General features: G+C 46.2%; 2 protein-coding genes across 4 annotated transcripts in view; one reads left to right on the top strand and one right to left on the bottom strand.

Moving 5' to 3' along the window:
• LOC110475906 (myeloperoxidase) overlaps positions 1 to 11,397 on the top strand; it is a 15,969-nt gene extending 4,572 nt beyond the window's left edge. For all 3 annotated transcript variants that reach the window (XM_085557660.1, XM_085557661.1, XM_085557659.1), the window contains 9 exons: positions 1,451 to 1,580; positions 2,915 to 3,115; positions 3,209 to 3,524; positions 5,501 to 5,661; positions 6,071 to 6,323; positions 7,587 to 7,757; positions 8,601 to 8,838; positions 9,306 to 9,523; positions 10,724 to 11,397. In XM_085557660.1, the coding sequence (XP_085413786.1) occupies positions 1,451 to 1,580; positions 2,915 to 3,115; positions 3,209 to 3,524; positions 5,501 to 5,661; positions 6,071 to 6,323; positions 7,587 to 7,757; positions 8,601 to 8,838; positions 9,306 to 9,523; positions 10,724 to 10,764 (1,729 nt within the window). In that variant the 3' untranslated portion in view covers positions 10,765 to 11,397. The remainder of the gene's footprint in view (positions 1 to 1,450; positions 1,581 to 2,914; positions 3,116 to 3,208; positions 3,525 to 5,500; positions 5,662 to 6,070; positions 6,324 to 7,586; positions 7,758 to 8,600; positions 8,839 to 9,305; positions 9,524 to 10,723) is intronic.
• LOC110475907 (1-acyl-sn-glycerol-3-phosphate acyltransferase alpha) lies at positions 11,270 to 23,704 on the bottom strand. Its single transcript, XM_021540399.3, has 6 exons — positions 19,097 to 23,704; positions 17,703 to 17,836; positions 17,163 to 17,338; positions 16,824 to 16,919; positions 16,237 to 16,309; positions 11,270 to 13,951 (listed from the first exon to the last, which is right to left on the bottom strand). Exons 1-6 carry the CDS (start codon positions 19,279 to 19,281, stop codon positions 13,806 to 13,808), a joined length of 810 nt encoding a protein of 269 aa, XP_021396074.3. The 5' UTR covers positions 19,282 to 23,704; the 3' UTR covers positions 11,270 to 13,805.

Below are 23,704 nucleotides of genomic sequence, written 5' to 3'. Positions count from 1 at the left end.
ATTATCTGAACACAGTCCTGTGCCATGTGGTCTGAGATGACCCTGCCTGAACAGGGACATAGGACCAGGTGACTCCAGTGTGGTCTCTTCCAGCCTGACCCATTGTGGGATTTCGTGTCCATGCTGATTTGAGGTTCAGGGTAGGGTTGTCCTTGGCTTTGTTGGGCTGTCAGAGAGATGAGGAGGCTTGAGGAATCCCTGTGGTGTTAATATTTTCCCAAGGATCTTGCTCAACTTGAGGTGCACACCATGAGAATAGTTTGCCTGCAAGGATAGTTATAACAATCAGAACAAGACCCTGCTGGTTCTGAGTCTTTAATATTTGGTGGAATGGCTTCGGCACAGTCATTTTCCTAGAACATGCTCTTACTTCACAGCACACAGTGCTGAACACTCTGCTGTGAACACTGGGTACTCCTCTCCTTTTCCAGTGCAGAATCACAGAATCATTTAAGTTGGAAAATGTGTATGCCAGCCTGGTTAGGGAGAGAGAAACAGCAATCATTTCTCACAGTGGCTTGTGAGAATTTTTAGGGAGTTGTAGGAACGTGATAACTTGTTCAACTAAACAATCTGCAGCTGGGTTTTTCCACTTTGCTTTTCTGTTCCTCTCAAGGACAGTGTGTGAGCAAGATGTTTTTATTAACTAACCAATCAAATAGAATGTATATTGGTCTATTTAAGACAAAGTTTCCTTTCCATAAAGGCCTTCTTTTCTTCCTTTTTTACGCTGTCTGTTCTTGTATCATTCTTGGTGCAAGGGTGACAGGAAGAGACCTCCAAGGCCATTAAGTCCAACCTCTGACTCATCCACACCTTATCAACCAGACCAGAACCCTGAGTGCCACATCATATAGATATTGTCTGAATTTTCTGCCCACAGGGCCACAGATCATTGGCTCAATCAGAATTATTTTTCTTCTGAAAATGAAATGCTGACTTCAGCAATTCAAACTTTTTGGAGCAGTGCAAGGCAGCACCGCAATGGCCACAGCTGCAGGCTGAGAGGGTCTGTGTGAAAATTTTCCCAAGTGGCAGCCTTGGCACAGATCCCCACAGAGGTGGAGAATCTTCATCCTTGGAAGCTTCTAGACCCCAGCTGGACAAGACATGGCCACCCTCACCATGCTGATGGCCCTGCAGTGAGTCTGATTTTGAGAGGACAGTGAAGACAGAGGTGGTAGAGAGATTTAAATGCCAGATGAAATTAATGTAGGTTTAACTGACAGATAAAATCAATAGAGTGACACAAGGCACCTTTTTTTAAAAAAAAGTTGATTTTTCTTCACCGTAATAACCTTGGGATAATTTGCTTCTTGGTGTTTTCCTAGTCTCATCCCTGTTACCAGAGTGTTCAGACATGGAATAAAGGGCTGTGAAATGCTGGTCTGTACAAGGCTGCTGATGTTTCAAAAAAATAACAGAAGTTGTTTTTCTGGTGATGCTGCAGAAATCACTCCCACCTGGGGTCCTCTAACCGCGCCTTCGCACGCTGGCTCCCAGCCCAATATGAAGATGGAGTGTCTGTTCCCAGAGGAGCAAGTGAAGGAAAGCACTACAATGGATTCCCACTCCCACTGGTGAGAGTTGTTATCCTAACCCTGACAGTAAAAGGGTTTTAAATCATGGTGATTTAGGGTTAAAAGGAAAATTAAGCTTAGTAGGCCCTGAAAAGAAAATAAATACCTTAAGTACAGGAAGACCTTGTACCTTGCTAGAACTGAACCTGTGTAGCTAGTACATGGTAAATGAGATAATTGTTAGATGTGATGATTGTTTAGTAATTAAATATAATTTCTGTTTAATTGTAAGAATAATAATGAGAAACTGTGGTCAGGGACCTAAGAAAGATCACGAGAAACTCATGTCAATGTATAAAATAGAACAATATAAGTTTAATAATTAATATGTAAGTTATATAACGATAGAATATAAAATATGTTCAGCTCAAAAGCCGTGTTGGAGTCAGATTTGGGTCTGTACCCTGACTCCCAGAGCTCTTAATAGAAGCACCTGCATATAATCATATCCTGTGATTATGTGTGTTCCTGAATGCTAACGACCCAGCTATGAGTAAGGACACTGCCCTCAATAGACGCATCAGGAAGGAAGCAGTGGCAACATCTAGAGTGTAAATTTCTTGATCTTTGATCTCAGGCTGCTTTTCCAGAACTGAGTTATTGCTCAAGTTAGTATTTTTTGTTGGAGACAGACATGAGAAAAAGGTTGTGGATGCTTTCCTAAGCAGTTTCCAAAGTGTACATCCCAATGATTGCTGCAGTCAGTGCTCAAGGACACCAGGAGGTTTGTACAGACCACAAGGCTTGGGAGTTCCTCAGCCATGTTCTTGACTTTCTGGTGTTCACAAACAAGTTTCAGCTGGAACAGGCTCTCCATGAAGTCAGGTTTGACTGAAGGACTGTGTAATCTACTCTTACACCTGATTGGATGGATATGAGGAACGACATGGAGCTGTGTAATGCCATAACTCTCAGTAATTTATCTAAGATAATCTTGTGCATGGTCTACAACTACCTGAAAGGAGTAGGTGGGGGTTGGCCTCTTCTCCAAGGTAACAAGTGACAGGACAAGAGGAAATAGCTTCAAATTGTACTAGAGGAGGTTTAGGATATTAGGAAAAATGTCTTCAATGACATAGTGGTTAAGCATTGGAGCAGGATTTCCAGGGCAGTGGAGGAGTCAGTCCCTGAAGGTGTTCAAAAACAGGTAGACGTGGCAATTCTCAATATGGTGTAGAGGGAGTGAGGATACTCGGTGGAAGGTTGATGATCTCGGAGGCCTTTTCTGACCTTCATGATTCTGTGATTGCAAGATGTCTCAGTGGGAGTTCAAGTGAGACACAACCACTCCACTGTAGGACAGACAGTCACATTTTCATTTTGGTTTTCTGCAGGTTCGAAAAGTATCCAATGAAATTGCTCACACGGCCAACGAGAACATCACTGCAGACCAGCAGCTTTCACTGGTCTTCATGCACTGGGGCCAGTGGGTCAACCATGACATAGACTTGGCTCCTGCCAGTGGGGAAGGAGCCAGCCTGGAGCTCCAGTGCCACACCAGCTGTGCCTTCAAGCCACCCTGCTTCCCCATTAAGGTACTCTGACTCTCACCTGTGCCACATTCTCTTACAGCAGCAGAAATACAACCACGGGTCTTTCTGAGGCATGACTTGGCTCCTTTGCTTTAGTTCCCCGCTGACGACTCGCGGATGCTGAGCCCTGACACCTGCATGCCGTTTGTGCAGTCAGCCTCCGTGTGCAGCCCCGGCACCTTCCAGCGGGAGCAGCTCAATGCCGCCACGTCCTTCGTCGACGCCAGCACGGTGTACGGCAGCGACGACGCCCTGGCGAGGAGCCTGAGGAACCTCACCAGCCAGCTGGGCTTGATGGCTGTCAACCAGGACTTCCTGGACGCGGGGCTGGAATTGCTGCCCTTTGAGAACATGACACACAGCATTTGTGTTCTCACCAACAGGAGTGCCAACATCCCCTGTTTTAAAGCAGGTAAGGTGCAGCTGGGGGGTTTTCAGTGGGTCTTTGTCCTAGGTTGATTCTATGATGCCTTTATCCCCGATTGTCTGCCCTGTTTACATTGAATAATAAGTTCTAGACCTTTAAGACTTGTTCCAAGAGTGAAGTGGGGGGAAAGAGTGCCGAGTTTGTTTTCAAGAACTGCACTCCCTCCTCCACATTCCTGCTCCTGGACTGAGTGTCTGCAGACAGACAGACAGTGAGAAAGAGTTCTCCTTGGCTTTTCTAGTTAGTTTTAGCTAGCTGAGGCAAGAAGTTTCCTGGTCTGTGGTTTTTTCCCTTTCTCTGGACCTGCTCTGGACTGAACACCAGAAGAGCAACAGTAGCTCCAGGCCTGAGCCGTGGCATTTCCAGCACCGGAGGGACTGATCAGAGACTGAGTGAGCTGAGCTGCAGCCCAGGAGGATTTTTCTGAGCTTGTCTCTCTCTTTGAGTGGCAAGAAGTTTTCTTGTTTAATATTGTTTAAGTTTGCTTATTTAATAAACAGGTTTTTTCCTCTTTTCTCCAAAGAGGTATCTTTCCTGAACTGGTTGAGGGGAGAGGCCAATTGAATCTGCTTTCCTAAAGGAACCCTTTTGGGGGTTCTTTCCCCAAATTTTCCCTGAACCAGGATAGTCTTAAAGTCAAAAAGGTACAAATATCTCTGTATGGGATCCTTGTAGGTCTCTTCCAACAGAGGATATTCTGTGATTCTGTGATATTTGAATGAGGCACTTCAAGACATGACTATGAGGTGAAAGACAGGGAATCATCCCCCCAGTTAGAAAAGAAAAATAATCAAGCAATAATTGATTAATAAACATAAAAATTATTTTAACTTCCCCAAAATATCACAGCAAATTGTTCTTCCTTTATAAATTCTTTTTGAAAGCATGAGAAATTTTCAATAGAATAGACACCAGTGCTTAAAGCTTCTTGAGCTTTTTTTCTTCTGCCTAGAATTCACCATTCATTACTTGAATGCCAATTGTCAGCTTGTCAGCATCGACTGAGAAAGTTGAGACTATTCAGCCTGGAGAAGAATGGGTTTTATGGAGACCTCACAGCACCTTCCAGGATCTGGAGGGACTACAGGGAGCCTGGAGATGGACTGCATTAGTAACTGTAGTGGGAGGACAAGGGGGAATGGTTTCACATTGAAAGACAGTAGATTAAATTAGATATACAGAAGAAATTCTTCCCTGTGAGACTAGTGAGACCCTGGCAAAGGTTGCCCAGAGAATTTGTGGCTGCCTCATCCCTGGAAGTGTCCAGGGTGAGGCTGAATGGGGCTTGGAACAACCTGGAGTAGTGGAAGGTTGAAATGGAATGGGCTTTAAAGTCCCTTCCATTCTGTGATTCTATGATACAGTTTTCAACCCAATCAAGACTAACATTTAAACACTATTAAGACATCTAGTAAATTGATTAATTAACTAATTCACCCTACAGGGGAGAAAAGTCTAGACGTTTGTATGAAATTTAACTGAAGACAAATACAGAGCTTACTCAAATTTGAAGTGATCCATCACAGACATAACATTAAAAAGACATTATAAATGTGAAGCTTGCAAAGTCAATCATAAGAGTACAGAGTGTTCTTATTTCCTCATTCTCTGCCTGTGAGAAGGGCTCCTTGCTGGGGGGAAATGCTCAGTGCTTTCTTCCATTATCTCACAGAGGGTCTTCACTGAGTCCCCTCCAGTTTTCATAGAATCACAGAAGGTTTTGGCTTGGAAGAGAACTTGAAGACCATCCTGTTCCATCCCCTGTCATGGGCAGAGACACCTTCCACTAGATCAGGTTGCTTAAAGACCCATCCAGCCTGGCCTTGTGCATTTCCAGAGATGGGGCAGCCACAGCATTATTGCCAGGGACATCACCACTTGTTACTTGTCTGTCCTAACACAAAAACCTGCTTCTGGAATTGAAAGCAATGTAAAAAATTCATAAAATATTTTCATTTTAGGTGACAAAAGGGTGACAGAAAACCTGGGACTCTCTGCAATGCACACTCTCTTTGTCCGAGAGCACAATCGCCTGGCTACACAGCTGAGGAAATTAAATCCCCATTGGGATGGGGAAAAGCTTTACCAGGAGAGTCGAAAGATTGTGATTGCCATAAACCAGGTACTGTTCACTGTTTATCATCCACACATTTAGAAGTGGTTTTTCCTTTAGGCAAAAGGAGGAAAATGTTTTGCTGAATCAGTGGAGTTATTTGTGGGAGTTGGAAATTGTGAATGAGGATAGTCCATCTGAGACAGCATGGATATCCAGAGCTTTCTTATGCATCATGCTACTAATTTATCAGTTATTTATTATATCAATATATAAATTAATTATTAAATAAATTGATTTCACATTTTAAAATAATTTAAATCCATGATGCCAAACTTAATCCATTGCTACAGCTCTTTTTTCTGAAGATTTTAATGAATTCTGCTACAGAGGGTCCATGATCATTCTCTGCACTTGACTTCTGATGTCATTTCTGCTGCAGCTGCTGGTAACTTGCTGCGTTCTTGTACTTTTTCAGATCATAACATACAGAGATTACCTCCCACTCCTGCTGGCTGAGGAGACCAGCAAGTGGATCCCTTTGTACAGTGGTTACAATGAAAAGGTGGATCCAAGGGCCTCAAATGTTTTCTCCCTGGCTTTCCGATTTGGCCACACTTCGGTGCAGCCTTTTGTGTCCCGTTTGAATGAGAGCTTTCAGCCTTTGGGTTCCTCCTCCCATGTCCCTCTGCATTTGACCTTTTGTGCTCCGTGGAGAATTGTAATGGAAGGTAAGAACATGGAGCAGTTGTCCTGGTCTGGTTCTGGGGTGGAGATCAGCTGGTCAGGCACACGGAATTACAGAATCCCAGAATCATTTAGGTTGGAAAATATTTCCAAGACCATCAAGTCTAACCTGTGACCCCCACCTTGTCACCCAGCCCGGAGCACTGAGCACCATGTCCAGTCATTCCCTGGACACGTCCCAGCTCAGCAAGACCTGACAGTGGGGTGTTCCACGTCCAGAGATTGTGCAGCTGCTCCTGCTGCTCCAGGAGCCAGGAGACTTCCTGTGCCAAATGTCAATACACCAAAGTACATGTCAATCAAAGCTCTTATATCCCCCTATAATCAGGAGACATGGACAGAGGGTGATGCATCCAGTTTAACTGAGCTAAAGCAGCATCATTCCTTCCTAGAAGTGCCCATCCCTCTTCCTGGCTCTAACTGGAGTTGTGGGGTCCTGCTATTACACAGCTGAGATCTCCAGATAAGTCTTTCCGAGGAAGACAAATATCTCTTCCAAAATGGGTTAAGTAATTATCAGAAATATTATTACATATGTGCAGCCAATTTCCCTGTGTTTTGCTCATACTGTCTCCTTAATTGTTATGAAAAAGATATGGACAGTCAGATATGAATTAATGCTACTGTTACATGTCATGTTTTAATAAATGTCTGTCACTTAATAGTGAATTATAAACAAAATCCATTCCAAAACCTAAAACTTTGGACAGACCCCCAAGCACCAGGACATAATGGAGCCTGTCAGGCAGATGGGGGAGACTTGGAAAGGGACTGGTGGGGAACAAGTGGATTTAGGGGTGTGGAAAGAAAAGCTAAGGGATGGGGGGGGATAAGGAATTTAGTTACTATGTGCGGCTTTATTTACTGTCACCTGCAGACATGTACAGATTCATCCAGACACCACTGTGAGGGTGCGGGGGCCCTGGCACAGATTGCCCAGAGCAGCTGTGGTTGCCCCAGCCATGGAAGTGTCCAGGGCCAGGCTGAATGGGGCTTGGAGCAAACTGGGACAGTGGAAGATGTCCCTGCCCATGGCAGGGGTGGAATGAGAGGGGCTTTAAGATCGTTTCCAACCCAAACCACTCTGGGATTCTATAATTCTATGATTCTATATACATATGGTGAAATGAAAATATGAAGATGAAAACCCCACCTAGGCCATAGTAGACTGTTTCAGCTGCATGAATGGGACCATCAAAGCTGCACCTTGGCACAAAAAATCTTTCATTGGTTTGCAATGGCTGCAGGAGGCATTGACCCCCTGATCCGGGGCATGGTTGTAGATCATGCAAAACTCATGAAACAGAACCAGCTGCTCATTGAGGAACTCCAGAACCACCTCTTCGAACAGACAGAGGTGATGGGTTTGGATCTAGGAGCCATGAACATGCAGCGAGGAAGAGACCACGGCCTTCCAGGTAAGGAGACACAAGTCCACACTTCCTGTGAATAAGACCTTTTTTTCTTCTGCTGTTAATTCCATGAATTAACTAAGCTTTTTCTATACTAATGGGAAGAACCAGTACCTTGACTTGAGGGTGAAGGATGGACAGACAGTCAAGCTCAGGGAATAAAAAGTTTCTGTATGATAAAAATATTTTTGTGAGACACATATGATGAGGACAAAGGGTTTAGAAATCAAAGATGATATTTGGGATAATGTAAGAAAGTGGGTGAGAGACAGTGGTGCATTGCAAAGAGAGAGCATGTGTGGTACAGAAGGTAGAGACACAAGTGACCAAATTCAGCTTTCACGTGGGCTTGGACACATCCCCTGGCCTTTGTTCCTTGCCCATCAATCTTGTCTTGTGTCCCAGACAAGCCAGAGTTCTAAGCAGAAGTGACTTGCACCCACAGATGGGACTGCCCCAGGTGCTAGAGAAGAATGGGTGCTCCTGGAAATTTGCTAAACCAAATTTCCCCTTTCCTAAGAATTTGATCCTAGAAATTTTGCCTCACAAAGCTGCAAGGACTGATGCATTCATCCTCAGCAGTAGAAAGATACTGCTGAAAGATACCAACAGAAAGAAAGCTACCAACAGGATGAGATATAGTAACAAAGACAACCCAAACTGCTTGTTTTGTCTACATATATGGGAAGGACCTTCTAAAATGTGACATTTGTTGGGGACTGCATGGACAATGATGCCTTCGAGATCTTTTAATGCCATGAGAAGAAGCAGGCAGTGCTCATGGGCCAAGAAAGGTGCTGTGGAGACGTGGTGGTGGGTCCTGGTCATCTGCTGCTCCTGCTTTTGCAGGTTACAACACCTGGAGAGGCTTCTGTGGGCTTTCCCAACCCCAGACTATAGAAGAATTATCGGAAGTGCTGGGCAATCCCAAACTGGCCAAGAAGTTAATGAATGTGTATGGGACACCGTACAACATTGACCTCTGGATTGGGGCAGTTGCAGAGCCTGTGGTTTCCCAAGGCAGAGTTGGGCCCCTCCTGTCCTGCATTATTGGCACCCAGTTCAGGAACCTGCGTGATGGGGACAGGTGAGAGATACATTCCCTGTGGCATTTTTAGGGGGAAAATGCTGACATTTCTTGTGACACACGAATCCAACCCATTTATAGCACTCCAGTGAGTGCTCCCAGCAAGGCTCACCCCTTCATTTCAGCCCAGTTGCCAAAGGACTGTATTTTGCAGCCTGTTTCTGTAGATTCATGTGGCTCAGGAGTACCAGCTCCAGATCATGGGGCATCTGCTGTGGCCTCTGCCTGAGGTGACTTTTGCTCTCAGGGCACAAATCCCTGCATCCCAGCAGTTTGCTGATGCTGTGTGGAAGAGGAAGGCTCTCTGCACTGGCAGAATCCAGATCTAGCCACACCAGACACACCTCTTTCTAAAGAAGTGTTCCTAGGGAAGGTGGATCTAAGCACCATTCAGACTCACCTTGGTCAGGTTCCCATCTCAGCAAATACCCAGATATTATAAACTGCTTCTGAACATTTCATTGCAGATTCTGGTGGGAAAACCCAGGAGTTTTCACTCCACAACAGTTGCAAGCATTGAGAAAAATCTCAGTGTCAAGGGTGATCTGTGACAATACTCATATCAAAAAGATACCCAGGGATGTGTTCAAGATCAACACTTATCCTAAGGACTTCACTGATTGCCAAGAGATTGATGTGCTTGACCTCTCATCCTGGAAAGACAAGCCTGAGAGTGCCACAAAAGGTACCAATGGTCTAAGATCTGTCAAAAATAATACGTGCACGATGAAGTTTTTTTTCTATGCCTACGAAAATGAAAGAATTAAAGTTTCCACTTTGACTCTACCCCCAAAAGATGATGACTGTCCATTTAGCTACACTCTGCTGCACTGGAGCCTGAGGTGCTGTTAACTGGGTTTCCAGGCAATGCATCACTTTCATCTCACTTTATTCCCTGCCTCTTCCTTTCAAGCAAATGGGAGATCCCTCAAAATCCAGCCTGTTCTGGACCTTGGAAATGTGTCCTCTAAAGACCTTATTCTAGGACAACCATAGTCTTTTCTGACAGGAAAAGTATTGATGAAAAAGCAGCTAGAATAGCCAACCTGCTCCAAAGTCTTACTGAGCTGCTCCAAGTTCCTGCTCTCCCCTCATCTTCCCCAAAGCTTTAAATTAGTTTAAGGTATATCTGGAGTAGTTTTGACACTCACACACCAGTAGCTGAGCACACATGATCAAAGGTTATGATGTGCCACAGTAAAACAATGTCTTTGTCAGAGATGTGGACACTCAGTGTTCTACTGAAACACTTTTGATTAGGACTCTCCCAACTGAAATTATGTGGGAGAACAAAGACTTGAAGAATGGACTGGACTGGATTATTTTTCATTCTGACAACCCATTTATAGATGATAACAATACCTGGGGATCACCTACACTGTGCTTCTGCAAGGCACATACCACAAAGCATCTCCATGCAGTTCCTGTATGCAGTTTGAGTAACTATTTGAGGGAAACACTGTTGTTTAAGACAGATATTTGCACTTAAAGGCTAAATTATGGCTTCACCCCATTTTTTAGGACCTGAATTCAGCTCACCTTCTCTCTATACAACAGAGGTTTTTTCATTTCTTTTTAAATTGTATTCTTATGGTCACTAAAATGTGCTGAGCAGCTTCCTGTGGCTCTTTTCTGACCAAGCTTGGGGGAAGTCAAAGTGTTCATATAACCCAGAGAGAGTTACATTCCAGGGCTAAAAGCAGCTGCTAGAAGATTAACTTTTTGAAATGTCAAGAAATAGCCTCCAAACCCACTCATTCTAAGGCTGGAAGCACCATGGTGTCTCAGATATGAAAAGATACAGGGATGAGAAAAAGGTGGACAAAAATGGTGTGTTCAGGAGAGACTTTGTGCCTCTCAGCAGCTTTTTCTGCTTTATTGACAGTTTATAATCCTACTCATCAGACCAGCACTGGAAATCCCTAATGGTGGCACTGAGCTGCTCCTGGGAAACTCCTGCCTGGACATCAGGCTCCACTGGCTGCGGCTGACTGAACATCAGCACATGGTTTCTCAGAGGGGAGATCAATACTATGTAATCTGTTTTATTTCCTGTAATTTGATTTTTTAAAGTAGATTTTTTTCCAAAAAACTTCCAGTAATGTAAGTCTTCTGATGAGAGGGCAATGATATTTTATTTTCTGTTGCCCTAAAGAATTGATCAAAGGCTTTCTGACTCTCTAAAAGTGTAATTATGACAAGTTTTTTTACTTCCCATCCTGAAGGGGTGTCAAACCTGCAGGCTGGCATGCTTGCATTGCAAAATCAAATTCCTTATTCTTTGCACCTGCTCAGAAATGAGCACATTCATGTAATCTTTACTAAAACTTTCCCAATCTCCTGATATTGCGCAAGAGAAGCTGTTTAGGCTGCTTCTAATCAGCAGAGAGATTTCAGCCTCTGAAGATACTGAAGCATGGCAGCTGCATCATGAAGCCTTGAAACAAGTTTTATTTAAATCCTACAGTGAATCTGTGTGGTTTGGGTATTCTGGGCAGTAATAAAACATAAATAAATAAAAATAAAACAGTAATAAAACACACAGCAACACAACTGCAACTCACAGTTGGCATCAATAACAGGCTGGGGGCAGAGGGGTTGGAAATCTTTCCATCAGAAAAGGGCCTGGGGGATCTGGTTGACAGTGACTGAACAGGAGCCAAAGTGTGCCCAGGTGGGTAAGAGTCCAATGGCACCTGGGCTGTGCCAGACTCACTGTGACCAGCATGTCCAGGGTAGTGCCTGTTCCCCTGTGCTGGTACTGCTGAGGCCGCACGTCAAATTCTGTGTTCAGTTTTGGGCCTCTCACCACAAGAAAGACATTGAAAAGCTGGAATATGTTCAGAGAAGATAATGTTGCTGGGGGAGAGGTGGGAGCCTTCCCCTTTTCCCCCTGGAAAGGGGGTCAGCCTGGAGAAAAGGAGGCTCAGGGGGACCTTGTGGCTCTGCACAGCTCCTGACAGGAGGGGACAGCTGGGGGGTCGGGCTCTGCTCCAGGGAACAGGGACAGGAGGAGAGGGAATGGCCTCAGGCTGGGCCAGGGGAGGCTCAGGGTGGACACCAGCAGGAATTTCACCATGGAAAGGGTGCTCAGGCACTGGAAACCCAGGGAGGTGGTAGAATCCTCATCCCTGGAGGTGCCCAAGGAAGAACTGGATGTGGCACTCAGTGCTCTGGAATGGTTGAGAAGGTGAGAATCAGTCACAGGTTAGACTTGATGACCCTAGAGGGCTTTTCCAACCTAAATGATCCTGTGAATCTGTGTGTGATTCTGTGGAAGTCAGACCTGTGTCCAAAACAGTCTTTGGCTCTGGTTCATTGCTAAACATACCAGCACAAAAAAGCAAATCACATTGTGGCTGGTGGGCATCCTCTGACAGAGAAGACAGAAGGCTGGACTCAGAAATCAGGTGCTGCAGCTCCCAGAGTGCATTTGAGTTCAAAGACATACAGGTTGTGCTAAAAATCATGAGATTATCATAGAATCATCACAGAATTGCAGAATCAGTAAGGCTGGAAAAGCACTCCAATATAGTAAAGTCCTTTAACCCAGCACAGCCAAGTCAACACTAAACCATGTCCCTAAGTACCAGATACACACATCTTTTGAACAGTTCCAGGGATGATGATTCCATCTGGTCATAGTAAGGACATTAGGCAGCATACTCATGCTGTTTGCCTCTGGTTTCTGAGCCCCCAGCCATGTGCCTCTTGCACTTTGAAGATGTGTTCAGCCCTGAAAGCAAAATATTTCACAGGTTAAAAGGAAGGCTGTCGGAATCTGAGGTATTGATGATTCCAAGATTGTAGAAAGTCTCTGTCTCTCTGCCTTGTTGCCAAAGAAGAAGCCATAACTCGTCTGTGCTGGTTCCAAGGTTGTTTATTCTGTTTATCTCTAACATGTTCTGCTGCCCTGCCCAGCTCTGTCCTGCAGGGCAGCGTGTGGGGCTCTGTCCTCAGTGGGATGTTACAAACATTAAATACCAGAAACTCCCTGGGCTGGATTTACAATAACGTGCCAATATCTGTCACCTACGTTGGACAGTGTGTCCCCAGCCTGAACCAACAGAAAAATGCCAACACCACAGTGAAACATGGAGGGCATGAAGAAGGAGAAAAAGGACAAAACACACCCAATTTCCTCCATCTTGTCCCCTTTTGAACCCCTAATCTAGAATCGTAAAATTTTACTTTTGCATCCGTGCCACGCTTAATTATTACTGATATCAAACACTCAGAGCTTGTAATTCATGCTGTAAGATTGAAAACTCTTTTCCATGGACAGAGATCACAGCCAGTGTCTCTGGGGGCTCTGTCCAGGGGGGTTCCTGACCCCTGCCAGGGTCCCAGGCCTTCCAGGGCAGCCAGAGGGATGCCCTGGACTCCCACAGAAGGCCAAAGAAACCACCAAGCCCTGTAGACACATGTAAGGTCTTTAATTCCCCTCTCCCAAAGCTGCCTTAGTTTCTGTCTCTCATGGAAGAAGTACCTCCCTAATCCTCCTCATGGAAGAGGAAGAAAACAGCGCCTTCTCCTGAGTGTATTCCAGGGAAATGTGGCAGCCCTCAAACTCCAAGGCAGCCACTTCCCTGGCAGCATGGTCACAGGCTTGGGATCAATGCCTCTGCCTTGCTGGATCTGAACTGGGAAAGGTGGTTATAAACAGGCAGCAATGATTACAGGAAGGGCCCAGCTCTGCCTGGGGTCCAGCTGGTGGGACATTCTCAGCAGTATGGTTACACAGAAATGTCCAGCTGTCCATTGTGTGTCTGTCTCGCTGGGTGGCACCGTTCTCCAGGAGGAACACAAGAACATTCCCCTTGGAAGCTTCACTTGGTGGATGTTTTGCCTGCCTCTGTTTTGTCAGCGTTGTAATCCACAGCTGCTTCTGCTGCCAGACCTTCCTGTGGTTGTTACGGCCTCCCCTCAGTTATGGCACACACAGCTGGAGCTGGAGGATAGGATCGCTAATGAGAGGCTCCGTTCGTCATTCCTGATATCCCCTGGTAGGCAGAGAGCATGGAGTCACGGACCTGCTCCGTCAACTTGGGAACGTCATCTGGGCCCAGGCCCAGCGTCTCCACTTCTGGCAAGATCTGGATGATCATCTTTCCTGGAAGAAGGTGAGACAATGAAAAAAAAAAGCCCACATGAGTGGTATAGAAGAGGTGGTACAGCAGGAGGGTTGGTGCCAACCAAGGAAATGCCCTCATTCCCACACCAGTGGTGTGGGAGTCCAGCCACATCCCAAATGCGCACAGCAAAAACCCAACCTGTGCTTTTCCCATCCACAGAGAGCATAAGAATGACAAATATGGAAAGAGGTGAATCTCTCCTCCAACACAATGCAATGTTTCATATAGAATGGGTTTTCACAGTGGAAAGGTCGCAGGGTCTGTCTAGGTCACGGGCAAAGAGAAGATGTTTAATACAACACATCCAAGCTGGCTGTGCTCTGTCTGTGTATACCAAATTTAGCACGGTCCCTCCTTCCAGAAACACACTTTGGGATGAGAAATTGTGGCCAGGAATCCCTGGTATGTTAGATTTCTCCAGGGAAGCACCTAAGCAATGGACTGGTGTAAACTGGAAGAACATACCGGGGAGCTGCCATCATACTCTGTTCTAGCCTCAAGAGTTCCCTGTTTTGGCCCAGTAGAGACAAGACAGTGCCTGCACAGACAGGAACCTGGGGACCTGAGGAGAGTCTGTGATGTGTTGTAATGATCTTGTATGACTTAACATGTGTGCCTGGATTGAGATCTAGCAGTGCCAGCAGCAGAGCTGTGGGACAGGAGGCAAAACAAGCATAGAGAAGAACTTGACACAAGAAAAGGGTTTGTCATGTTGGATGGGGCTTGGAGCAATCTGGTCTAGTGGAAGATGTCCTTGCCCATGGTAAGGGGTGGAATGAAATGAGCTTCAAGTCCCTTCCAACACAAACCCTTCTGTGATTCCATGATTCTGTGTTACCTGCCTGCACATCTTACACCCAAAGCCAGGCTGGTACCTCACTTCATTTGCTCCTACTTGAAAGAGCAGAGTGATGACAAGACTGTGCTGAAAATTCAGGTCTCTTGGAAACAGACTTCCAGAAAGCACTGTATATGTTCCATGAATGACAGTGTCCAACACCAGGCACAGAGCCAGGCTTCTGAGAGGCTCCTCAGCACACCCAGAACCCCTGAGGGAGCTGTCCTGACAAACTGCTCAGTGCACAGGAATCTTGACCACCATCTTCAGAATCAGCTCTGGCAAAACTTCCAGATGGGGAAAATGGCAAAGTTCAAGGAAAGCTAACTAGGGTTCTTTCTTCAGCAGTGCAGGTCCTGCCTGTTTAACAGCCATTTGGAAAATGGAACTAGCATGAAACTAGCTAACCGTGAATTCACAGGGTGGCTGAAGTTGTATATAGGCAAATATACATGCATGTACAATGTAACTGCAAAAAGGCTTTCTTAAAAAGCTCAGGGAATTCTTGGAATCTCCATCTTGAGTTAATACAACATTTTTGGACTGGTCACAAAGCTAACTCATCTGTCTTTAGACCTGGCCTTGCTTAAAACAAAATGTTCTGCTTCTTCCAAGATCCCTCCCCTGGAGGTTATTCTCTGATTTCCCAGAGCAGGGATGAGAAGGGAAGGGAACAGTCTAGCAGAATTCCTAGTTATGGTCCTATTGACTCTCAAGTGGGGGAACACTTCCAGATCCAAAATACTTTTGCGTGTGAACAGGGAGAGGATAAACCCAGCAGGTGAAAGATGACTGGAAACAGGCAATTCCATATTTATCATTTGCACACTCTCTCTTTCCAGAAGTCTGCCTGCAAGGGGATGACTACACCCAGGCACAACAATGGGAGGAATGAGAATTTCAGATGTAAATCCTCTCCTCAGAGAAAACCAGGGCTGGCCTGGGAAAGAGTGGGAAGTGGCAAAAGTCCATTTTAAAGTGAGTGGCAGCTAAGGGAGAGAAGGAGCATGATGGGTTACTTTTCTATATTGGAATTTGTACCATTTTTTTCTGCATTTTCCTTCTGAAGTCCAGGACCTGTGTTATTTTTCCCCCTAAAATTTTATCAGTGGCCAGTAGAAATTTTTGTTAGCATAAATGTTTCCTAGCTCTCCATGCACTGCAGATCCAAGGGTAGTGTAGGGAGGTCAGGGGCAGGACCTGCTTCTTCAAGTTCTTTTGGACAGGTATTGGACAAGCAGTGAGGATCCAAGGGGAGAGGAAAAAGTGATGCCTGAAATGTCCCATTTCTTCCCAAGAAGACAGAAACTGCTGTTTTCTGGGTGCCATCTCCATATTACATGTGGTCCTCTTCCCACCCTAGTCATGGCTCCAAGGACTAATCTTGCACCACCCAAACCATTCTTTGCCCCAGGTCATCCTCACCTGGTGTAAATTTCTTCTCCTTCTGGTTGTAGAAGTTGTTGTAGGAAGAAAACACTACAGGAATAATGGGCACCTGGAGGGGAGGCAGTCTACAGTGAATATGCACATTCTCCAAAATCCAGCTAATGTTTTCAGGTGAATTCTGCACCTTGTTGATAATTATCACCATCAGTGTCACAGCAGACACTCGGAGGATTATTTTAATATTTAGATCATTTAACTATATCCCCCCATGTCCTCACCTTTGGATTTTGTATTTTCAATCTCTGTATTTAGGCCAACAACAGTGGGTTGTCAAATTACTATCTACAGAGACTAGCTCAGCAGAAACTTCCCTATGCAGGTCCAGGGCTCTTGTCAAGGTCCCCCTACCCTTTTATCCCAAGCTGTAACAAAGGTTTTCCACTTGTCTCTCTGTTTCTGTAACAGACCCCTCCTGTGCCATCTGCAAACTCCTGAGGGCTCCTGGATATATTATTGTATTAATGTACTCAATCTTTAGGAAAGCCAGGGACCAGTACCCTGATTTGTTGGTGGACCACAGGAGGCAAATTGCACTCCAGGGGCAGAAGGAAGGTGGGTCTCACCTGGGCTTTCACAGCCAGCTGGAAGGCCCCACGTTTGAAGGGCAACATGGAGCCACCATGGTTGCGAGTTCCTTCAGGGAAGATCAAGACACGCAACTGCAGGAGGGAGAAGACATTAGGGCGGGAGGACCTCCAGGTACAATTCTAACCACTGCAGAGGGATGGCACCCTGGGGCTCATCTCTGTACCCCTGACCTCCATTCATGGGCACAGAACACACCGATGCTCTCACTCTGTTCTGCTCAGTGCCCAGCCCAGAGACAAATATCTCTTTCCACCCACATTCTGATTCACATTCCTGTTTTCCAGCAGCTCCTCATTGGACTCCTCCCCACTCACGTTGTCCTTGTACAGGGAGTGTGCCACCTCTGTCAGGGTGCTAATGGACTCTTCCCTCCTCTTGCGGTCGATGAAGATGACCCCTGCGAGCCAGCAGGCCAGGCCGAATGTGCCCATGTACAAGATCTCCTTCTTTGCAATGGGCACACAGCGCCTTGGCAGTATCTCCATCATCACTGCAAGGGGACAGCAAGGGCAGAACAAATCGTCATCTGCACTCAGGGTCTCTCTAGATCCTGGGTGACAGCCCTCTGCTTCAGGGAGTGCCATGCCTGAAGCTTCATAGACTCCCTGGGAAATTTTGGGGGTCTCCAGACTATCCACTCAGGACTGGCACTGAAGGAGAGCAGCTATGAGAGGGCTGTGGTCAGCTGAGAGCCTTGTCCCCATTCCCTTGGAGAGGGTGAAGCTGATGTAGCTTGAAAATGCCTCTGATAAACTGGAGACCAGCCCTGGCTTGGGGCTGGCTGGTGAAGGGCTCTGTAGCAGCCACTCATGCCCTTCTGCCTGCCAGAAGCAGGAGGCAGGATCACCACATACCCAGGATGTCAAGGGAGGTCTGGTGGTTCAGCACCAGGACAAAAGGTTTCTTAGTCCTGAGGTTCTCCTTGCCCTTCACCACTATCTGAATGCCAAAGATGTATTTGAGTGGCATGGTCAATGTGCGCAAGAACCTGGAAAAGAGGAGTGGAAATTAGCCAGAGATGTTGAAATCTGGGACCAAACTTTGCATCCAAACAGCCCACCTGACACTGCTTCTGCTGGTTTCTCACTAACACAGCTTTGACCAAGACTTGGAGAACAATTAGTGTCCCCCTGCAGCTAATTATTTTTTAACAGTAGACAAATACACCTTGAAGGTTTCCCTCAAGCCATACATGACCAATGACCCAGCAACTACAGTTTCAGAAATTCCACAGATCAGCCAAATATTAGATAATATCCAGATTCACAGCACACCTTTGTACTCCTTTCCTCCCTACCTTGCTGGGTTGTGAATACAGGCTGCAGTAAACCTGTGCCTAACCCTGCTGGCTGTAAAAAGAGAGGAATTTGCCTTTAGGTGACATTGGGCTGCAATGCTGGGAGTCCTATTTGAAGAGATATTGGTAAAATAACATCCAGGAAAAAAAAATCAGGCACCAGAGTCAAGAGGTGAACAAAACTTCTCAAAGCAAAAGGCTGTTGCTCAGTTAGGAAATATGAATTACCACTGAAGCATAGAATTGAATAGTAAATCCTGCTTCTGCAGCACTTTAGGAGGGCTCAAGCACTGTGGTGCCATGTAGCAGAGTCATCTTTTCATCCCCACTGGGTTCCTGATTGCCACCACTGATCACCCCTGAACAGCCCATGCAGCCTCCAGGTGAGACCATGTCTAGGAGAGTCTGAATGGAATCTGGAGAGGCAGGATGAGATGGGCTGGGGGTCAGCCAGAACTGGGACACCAGGCTGTCACTGAGCTGATGGACACACCAGTGCCCATGCAGGGGCCAGCACTGCACCGTGGTGATGTCTCAGGTGTGCACTGGCTCAGAGTAGAGAATGGGAAGAGCCCCTGGAGTAGCTTTCTCAACACAGCTTAGTCAAAGAGTGCTCAGCCATGGGGAAGAGGGAAATACAGCTGCAAAAACTAGATGAAACAGCTCTAGTAAATATAGCAATATGTATTACATCCAGGTTGTTGGTATTACCTGATTTGGCAAATCTATGTCACCTTTTACATCCTTTCTTTCCATAATGTGTTATTCTTTTTATCAACCCCAAATCAGTATTACAACCCACACCCCTTCTCTGAATTACAGCATCTGTCATCTCCCCAAATCAATATAAAACAAATATCTCCCTACACCCCCAGGACCCTCCAAATCAAAGCACTGCATAGAGCAGACTCCATCAATGCTCAGGGCAGGAAGGACCCACAGACAACTTACATCATGTTGTCCACGTTACGTCCACGAGGAATACTCAGGATGGCAGCCCCAATGCTTATGGTGAAGAGCCACAACTTATAGAAGGTCATCTTGCAGAAGAATCTGAATGCAGGTTTCACCTGGTAGAGGACTAGAAAGGCAATGAGAAGACAGGTAAAGGGGTAGTGAAGGAGGAAAAGCTCCATCCTTCCAGCCCAGAGCGTGTTGAGCACAGCAGTGAATGAGTCACGAGTAGCTGGGGATGTAGAGCAGAGGTGAGACTCCCTCCATCAGCTGTGTGTGGGTGGTGTAAAGCTGGAATGAGGTTTGGGAGTGAGACTTTAGCCAGGCTGTGCTCTCTGCTGGGAGCTGCACTCACCGTGGGAAGCCGGTTTAGCAATGGCACTGCAAGAGATCCAGGATGGCAACAGAAAAAAACACATCAGCAAAGCCACCTGTGTGCAGGGGCTGTGGGGCTGGCAGTGCTTGGAGAACCCCTTCAGGAGGCTCTGGGAATAGGAACCCTGAGGAATTTTAAGAAAATCTTTAGTGAGGAAGAGCAGGATGTATTGGACAGCACAAACCCTGTCCAGACATGCTGTGGCTGCCTCATCTCTGGAAGTGTTCGAGACCAGGTTGGGGCTTGGAGCAACCTTGGATAGTGGAAGGTGTCCCTGCCCATGGCAGGGGTAGAAGTGGATGATATTTAAGTCCATTCCAGCCCAAACCATTTCATGATTCCATGACCCCAGGCTGTCTCACTTTGTGCAAACACTGATCTTCACAAAGCCAGCTGGCTGCAAGATGTCCAGGAAATCAGAAATCAGTATTTTCAGGGGAAAAAGAGAAAAACAGTAATCTGAGCTGTCAGACCCTGCTCTACTCATCCAGGCAATAGAGGGACCAAGCTGAGCAGGGAGACATTCTGCATGCACAGTGGGAAAAGTGGGAAAAGTGTCACAAGTCTAAACAAAAAGATAAAGCAAGAGCAGCGACTCCCTGTGTTTTCCTGGCAATAGGCAGGTGCATGTTCAGACAGCATCTACAAAAGCAAGGAGTAAATCATGAAAATGCAGGTATAACCTGGGACTGCTCCAACTGCATTTCATCTCCTAAAACAACTGTGTGAAAAGGAACTTTGCAATAGCCAGAATGACTGGGCTGAAAAACAAATCTTCATGATTCATCATCTGCACACCAGGCCTTGCTCTAGCAGCTGGCACTTCAAAGGAGCAATGACTCTCAATTCCAGCCAAGTCTGAGAGCTGCAGATTATCAAAAGGAAATAGCCCAAAGACCCATAAAATCACAATGACCATTACCTAAAATCCAAAGAGCAAAGTCAAATCCTTGAGAACAGTACAATGGGCAAGACTCAGTGATATTTCCCAAAGAAACTGAGGAAACACAATAATATAGAAAGGCACTGCCTGTGCTCCCTGCTCCTCCAGCTTAGCCACAGACCCTTCTTCTCCTGATTTTCATTGGAAAACTGAAGAGAGGTGACTTCAGCCTCACCTCTCAGCTCTCCCAAGGCTTCCCTTCAACCACAGGAGAGGCAGACAAAGCAAAGAACTTCTCAATAGCCTCTGAACTGTCCTGGCACCATCACATGGACATTAAAAGAGCCCCATGTGTGCACACTGGGACCCTGTGATCTGGTGCTTGCAGAAACCAGGTCCCTGGGGGAGCCAGTGCTTAGAGAAAAACCATGGCTTCTTTCTGCTTCTCCAAGGTTTGATCCAGCAAACGTTTCCCTTTCTATGTCTGTCAGCCTTTCCTGTATCTTATCTGGACAAAATTGTGGCCTTTTGCAACTGGGAGGAGGTTGATTTGATGCACAACTGGTTCATCCTGACCTACCAGGAAGAGGCTCCTAAAATGTAGCACCAGTGAAAGGAGTAGAATGGCTGTCCTGCAAGAATGGCAGTGGTTTCCAAACCAGGCTGCTGTTGTCTGGCTCCTGCTGTAGAAGAAACCTTTGATACAACTCTGCACATAGAAACCCACCCAGGATGTCAGATACAAGGAAGTCTGAAAGTTCACAATAGTTCACAAACCACTGAAAAGGTTTACTTTAAGTCACTGTCAGCAATTTTCAATAACTTCACAGAAATACCGAGGTTGGAAAATACCTCCAGGATCATCCAGTCTAAGCTGTGACTGATCCCCCCACCTTGTCACCAGCTCAGGGCACTGAGTGCCATGTCCAATCCTTCCTTGGACACCTCTAGGGATGGGCACTCTACCACTGCCCATCAAAGGAGCAGGAGGTCTTTGATTCCAACAGCTGATAAGTGTGTCTGATGAGTCTGGAGAAAACCAAGTACATTCCCAATTCATCATGGACAGACAGGCAACTCAGATCTAACACAACATTCAGGCTCCAAACCCACAGATAACCAAAATCCACAGCTTTAATTTGCTCCTGCTGCAAGAAACCCCAGCACCTGGATCCATCCTGCTCCCATTTGAGAAGCAGTCAGCTCTTGCCTGACCTGCAAGGTGTTTTCAGAAACTGCAGCTCTAATGAAGATCCCAGTCTCCAGACCAAGTGTGTGCATCCCCAGTTGACTCCCTTCTGCCCCTAGGTCTTTGCACCTTTTCCAGAACCTGGCTCAATTTAAGTGAATCTGAGATAGGGAGAGGAGGGACTTGCTCACACCGTGAGCTATTGTCACCACATTTTCATGACTCTGAGAGAGGGGAGGCAGGGGAAGTGATCCATGTGGGAAAATGTGTTGGGAAAAGGCCAAGAAAATTGTCTTGTTCACCATATGAAGGCTCAGAAGAGGATGGACTGTTGTCAGCACAGCAATGTGTGAGAGAGAGAAGTTGGTGAAGCTGAAGACCGCAAGTGATTTCCAAATGCAAAGCAATGGTTGAGACACAAAAGATGAGGTCTGGATTTTGAAATGGGAATGATTCACACTGAAAATTTCTGGCATAAATATCTACTCTGAAACAGATTGGAACAAGCAGAGAGGCAGACAACAATCTCTTCCCTCTGGTAAACAGGGACAGGACCTGAGGGAACAGCTGGATCTGTGTTGGGGAGTTTAGTTGGATATCATGAAAGGTTCTTCCTCCAGAGGGTGCTGGGGCACTGAACAGGCTCCTTGGGGAATGGACATGGCCCTAAGGCTGCCAGAGCCCCAGGAGTGTTTGGGCAATGCTCTCAGGCACAGGGTGGGCCTGTTGGGCAGTCTGTGCAGCGCCAGGAGTTGGACTTTCCAACTCAGGATATTCCATGTTTCTGTGATAAGTTATCAAAGGGCATTGTTTGGTATGGCCAAGGACAGCATCAGTCACCAGCCTGCAAAGCCTGAACAGGTCAAAAGGGAATTCATCTCCTCGCTTAGAGGCATTAACATTGATACTAAAACCTCAAGAGGGATTCCAGGGTAAATATATTAGAGAAAGGTCCTCACGACTGAGCACTGTTTACAGTGCTCTGGCTGCAGCTTCATTATGAATCTGTACAACCCTCAGTTCTACAAGGCACAGATTTGCTTCAGAGACCAATTTATGAGCAAAGGCATGGCTAGAAGTGCTTGTAATGACAAGAGAAGTGGTTTTACAAGAAAAGATGTTCTGGCTTGTGAAGATTTCTTGGTGTCAAGACAGGCCTCACAGAAAAGAATGCAACAGCATGGAACAGCCTGGGCTTCAGGACTTGCATACATGGGATATCTTAGAGTTCACCCAGGTGAACTCTGGCTAGGAAGTAAAACAGTTTATCACTATAAATCACAAGAAAATGGAAGTGGAGAAGGACATCAGGAGGTTTGCAGGTCAACCAGCTACTCAAAGCAGGGTTAACTGAAAATCCAGAGAGCTTGCTCAAGGCCTAGACAGTTTGGGAGAATAGTCAAGATTGGAGATCCCAAGATTTCTCTCATCCCTGTGTCTGCATCACACCACTATCATAGGGAATGTGTTTGTCTTTGTCTAAAGGTTACTTCCCTTGTTGTAATCTGCATCTGTTACCTCTTGTCCTCTCCCTGTGAGCCAGGAAGAGTCCACCTTCACAGCTACTCCTTAGAGAGACTTAAATCACTCCTGCTCCCATTCTCCAGACTGAGCAGATCCAGCTTTCTCAGCCTGTCTCTGCACCCCATGAGCTGCAGCCCACTGAGCACCTTGGTGGGCATCCACTGAGGAAAAATGTACTTGGCACTGGGACAACGACCTGACAGGATGAACTCGGGATGGACATGCAGGTCTGAGCAGAAACAGCTGGTGGAAAAGAAACTGAATGAGGCCTCAAGAGAGCTGGGAGGGAGAGCTGCCCATCTGAAACCAGCAGCAGAGGCTGATCAGGGCATACCATCCCATCCTGGCTCCTGCAGGAGGCATCCCCCACCTCAGGAGCTCCACTGACCAAGGCAGGCACATGTCAGGCACCCCATGGCCAGCCTCCATGTTGCTGTACCAGCATTGCATATGTTTGATCAAGTTGATAAAGTCAAATTGTCCAAATCTCAGCTTGGCTAAAAAGAAAAAATCGGCCATCTGTGCTCAGTGCACACAGAGGGGTTGTGCATGATTTTGAGCCAGCCACATCCTCCCCCAGAGGGGAACTGCTGAAGTAGACAGGTAATGACTGATAACTCTGTCCCAAATGGG

This window comes from Lonchura striata, chromosome 19 (assembly GCF_050655825.1).
Source record: "Lonchura striata isolate lonStrDom1 chromosome 19, ASM5065582v1, whole genome shotgun sequence".
Taxonomy (NCBI): domain Eukaryota; kingdom Metazoa; phylum Chordata; class Aves; order Passeriformes; family Estrildidae; genus Lonchura; species Lonchura striata.
Note: the sequence above shows the minus strand (reverse complement) of the source record. Positions and strands in the feature narration are given on the sequence as shown.

What these genes read in the sequence shown, in the direction of transcription:
- LOC110475907 (XM_021540399.3), bottom strand. Translation starts at nt 19,281, where the DNA reads ATGGAGCTTTTCCTCCTTCACTACCCCTTTACCTGTCTTCTCATTGCC. An exon ending in ACTCCCTGTACAAGGACAAC is followed by an intron (nt 16,920 to 17,162) that starts GTGAGTGGGGAG and finishes TCCCTCCTGCAG; the next exon opens with TTGCGTGTCTTGATCTTCCC. An exon ending in AGCTGGCTGTGAAAGCCCAG is followed by an intron (nt 16,310 to 16,823) that starts GTGAGACCCACC and finishes CCTCCCCTCCAG; the next exon opens with GTGCCCATTATTCCTGTAGT.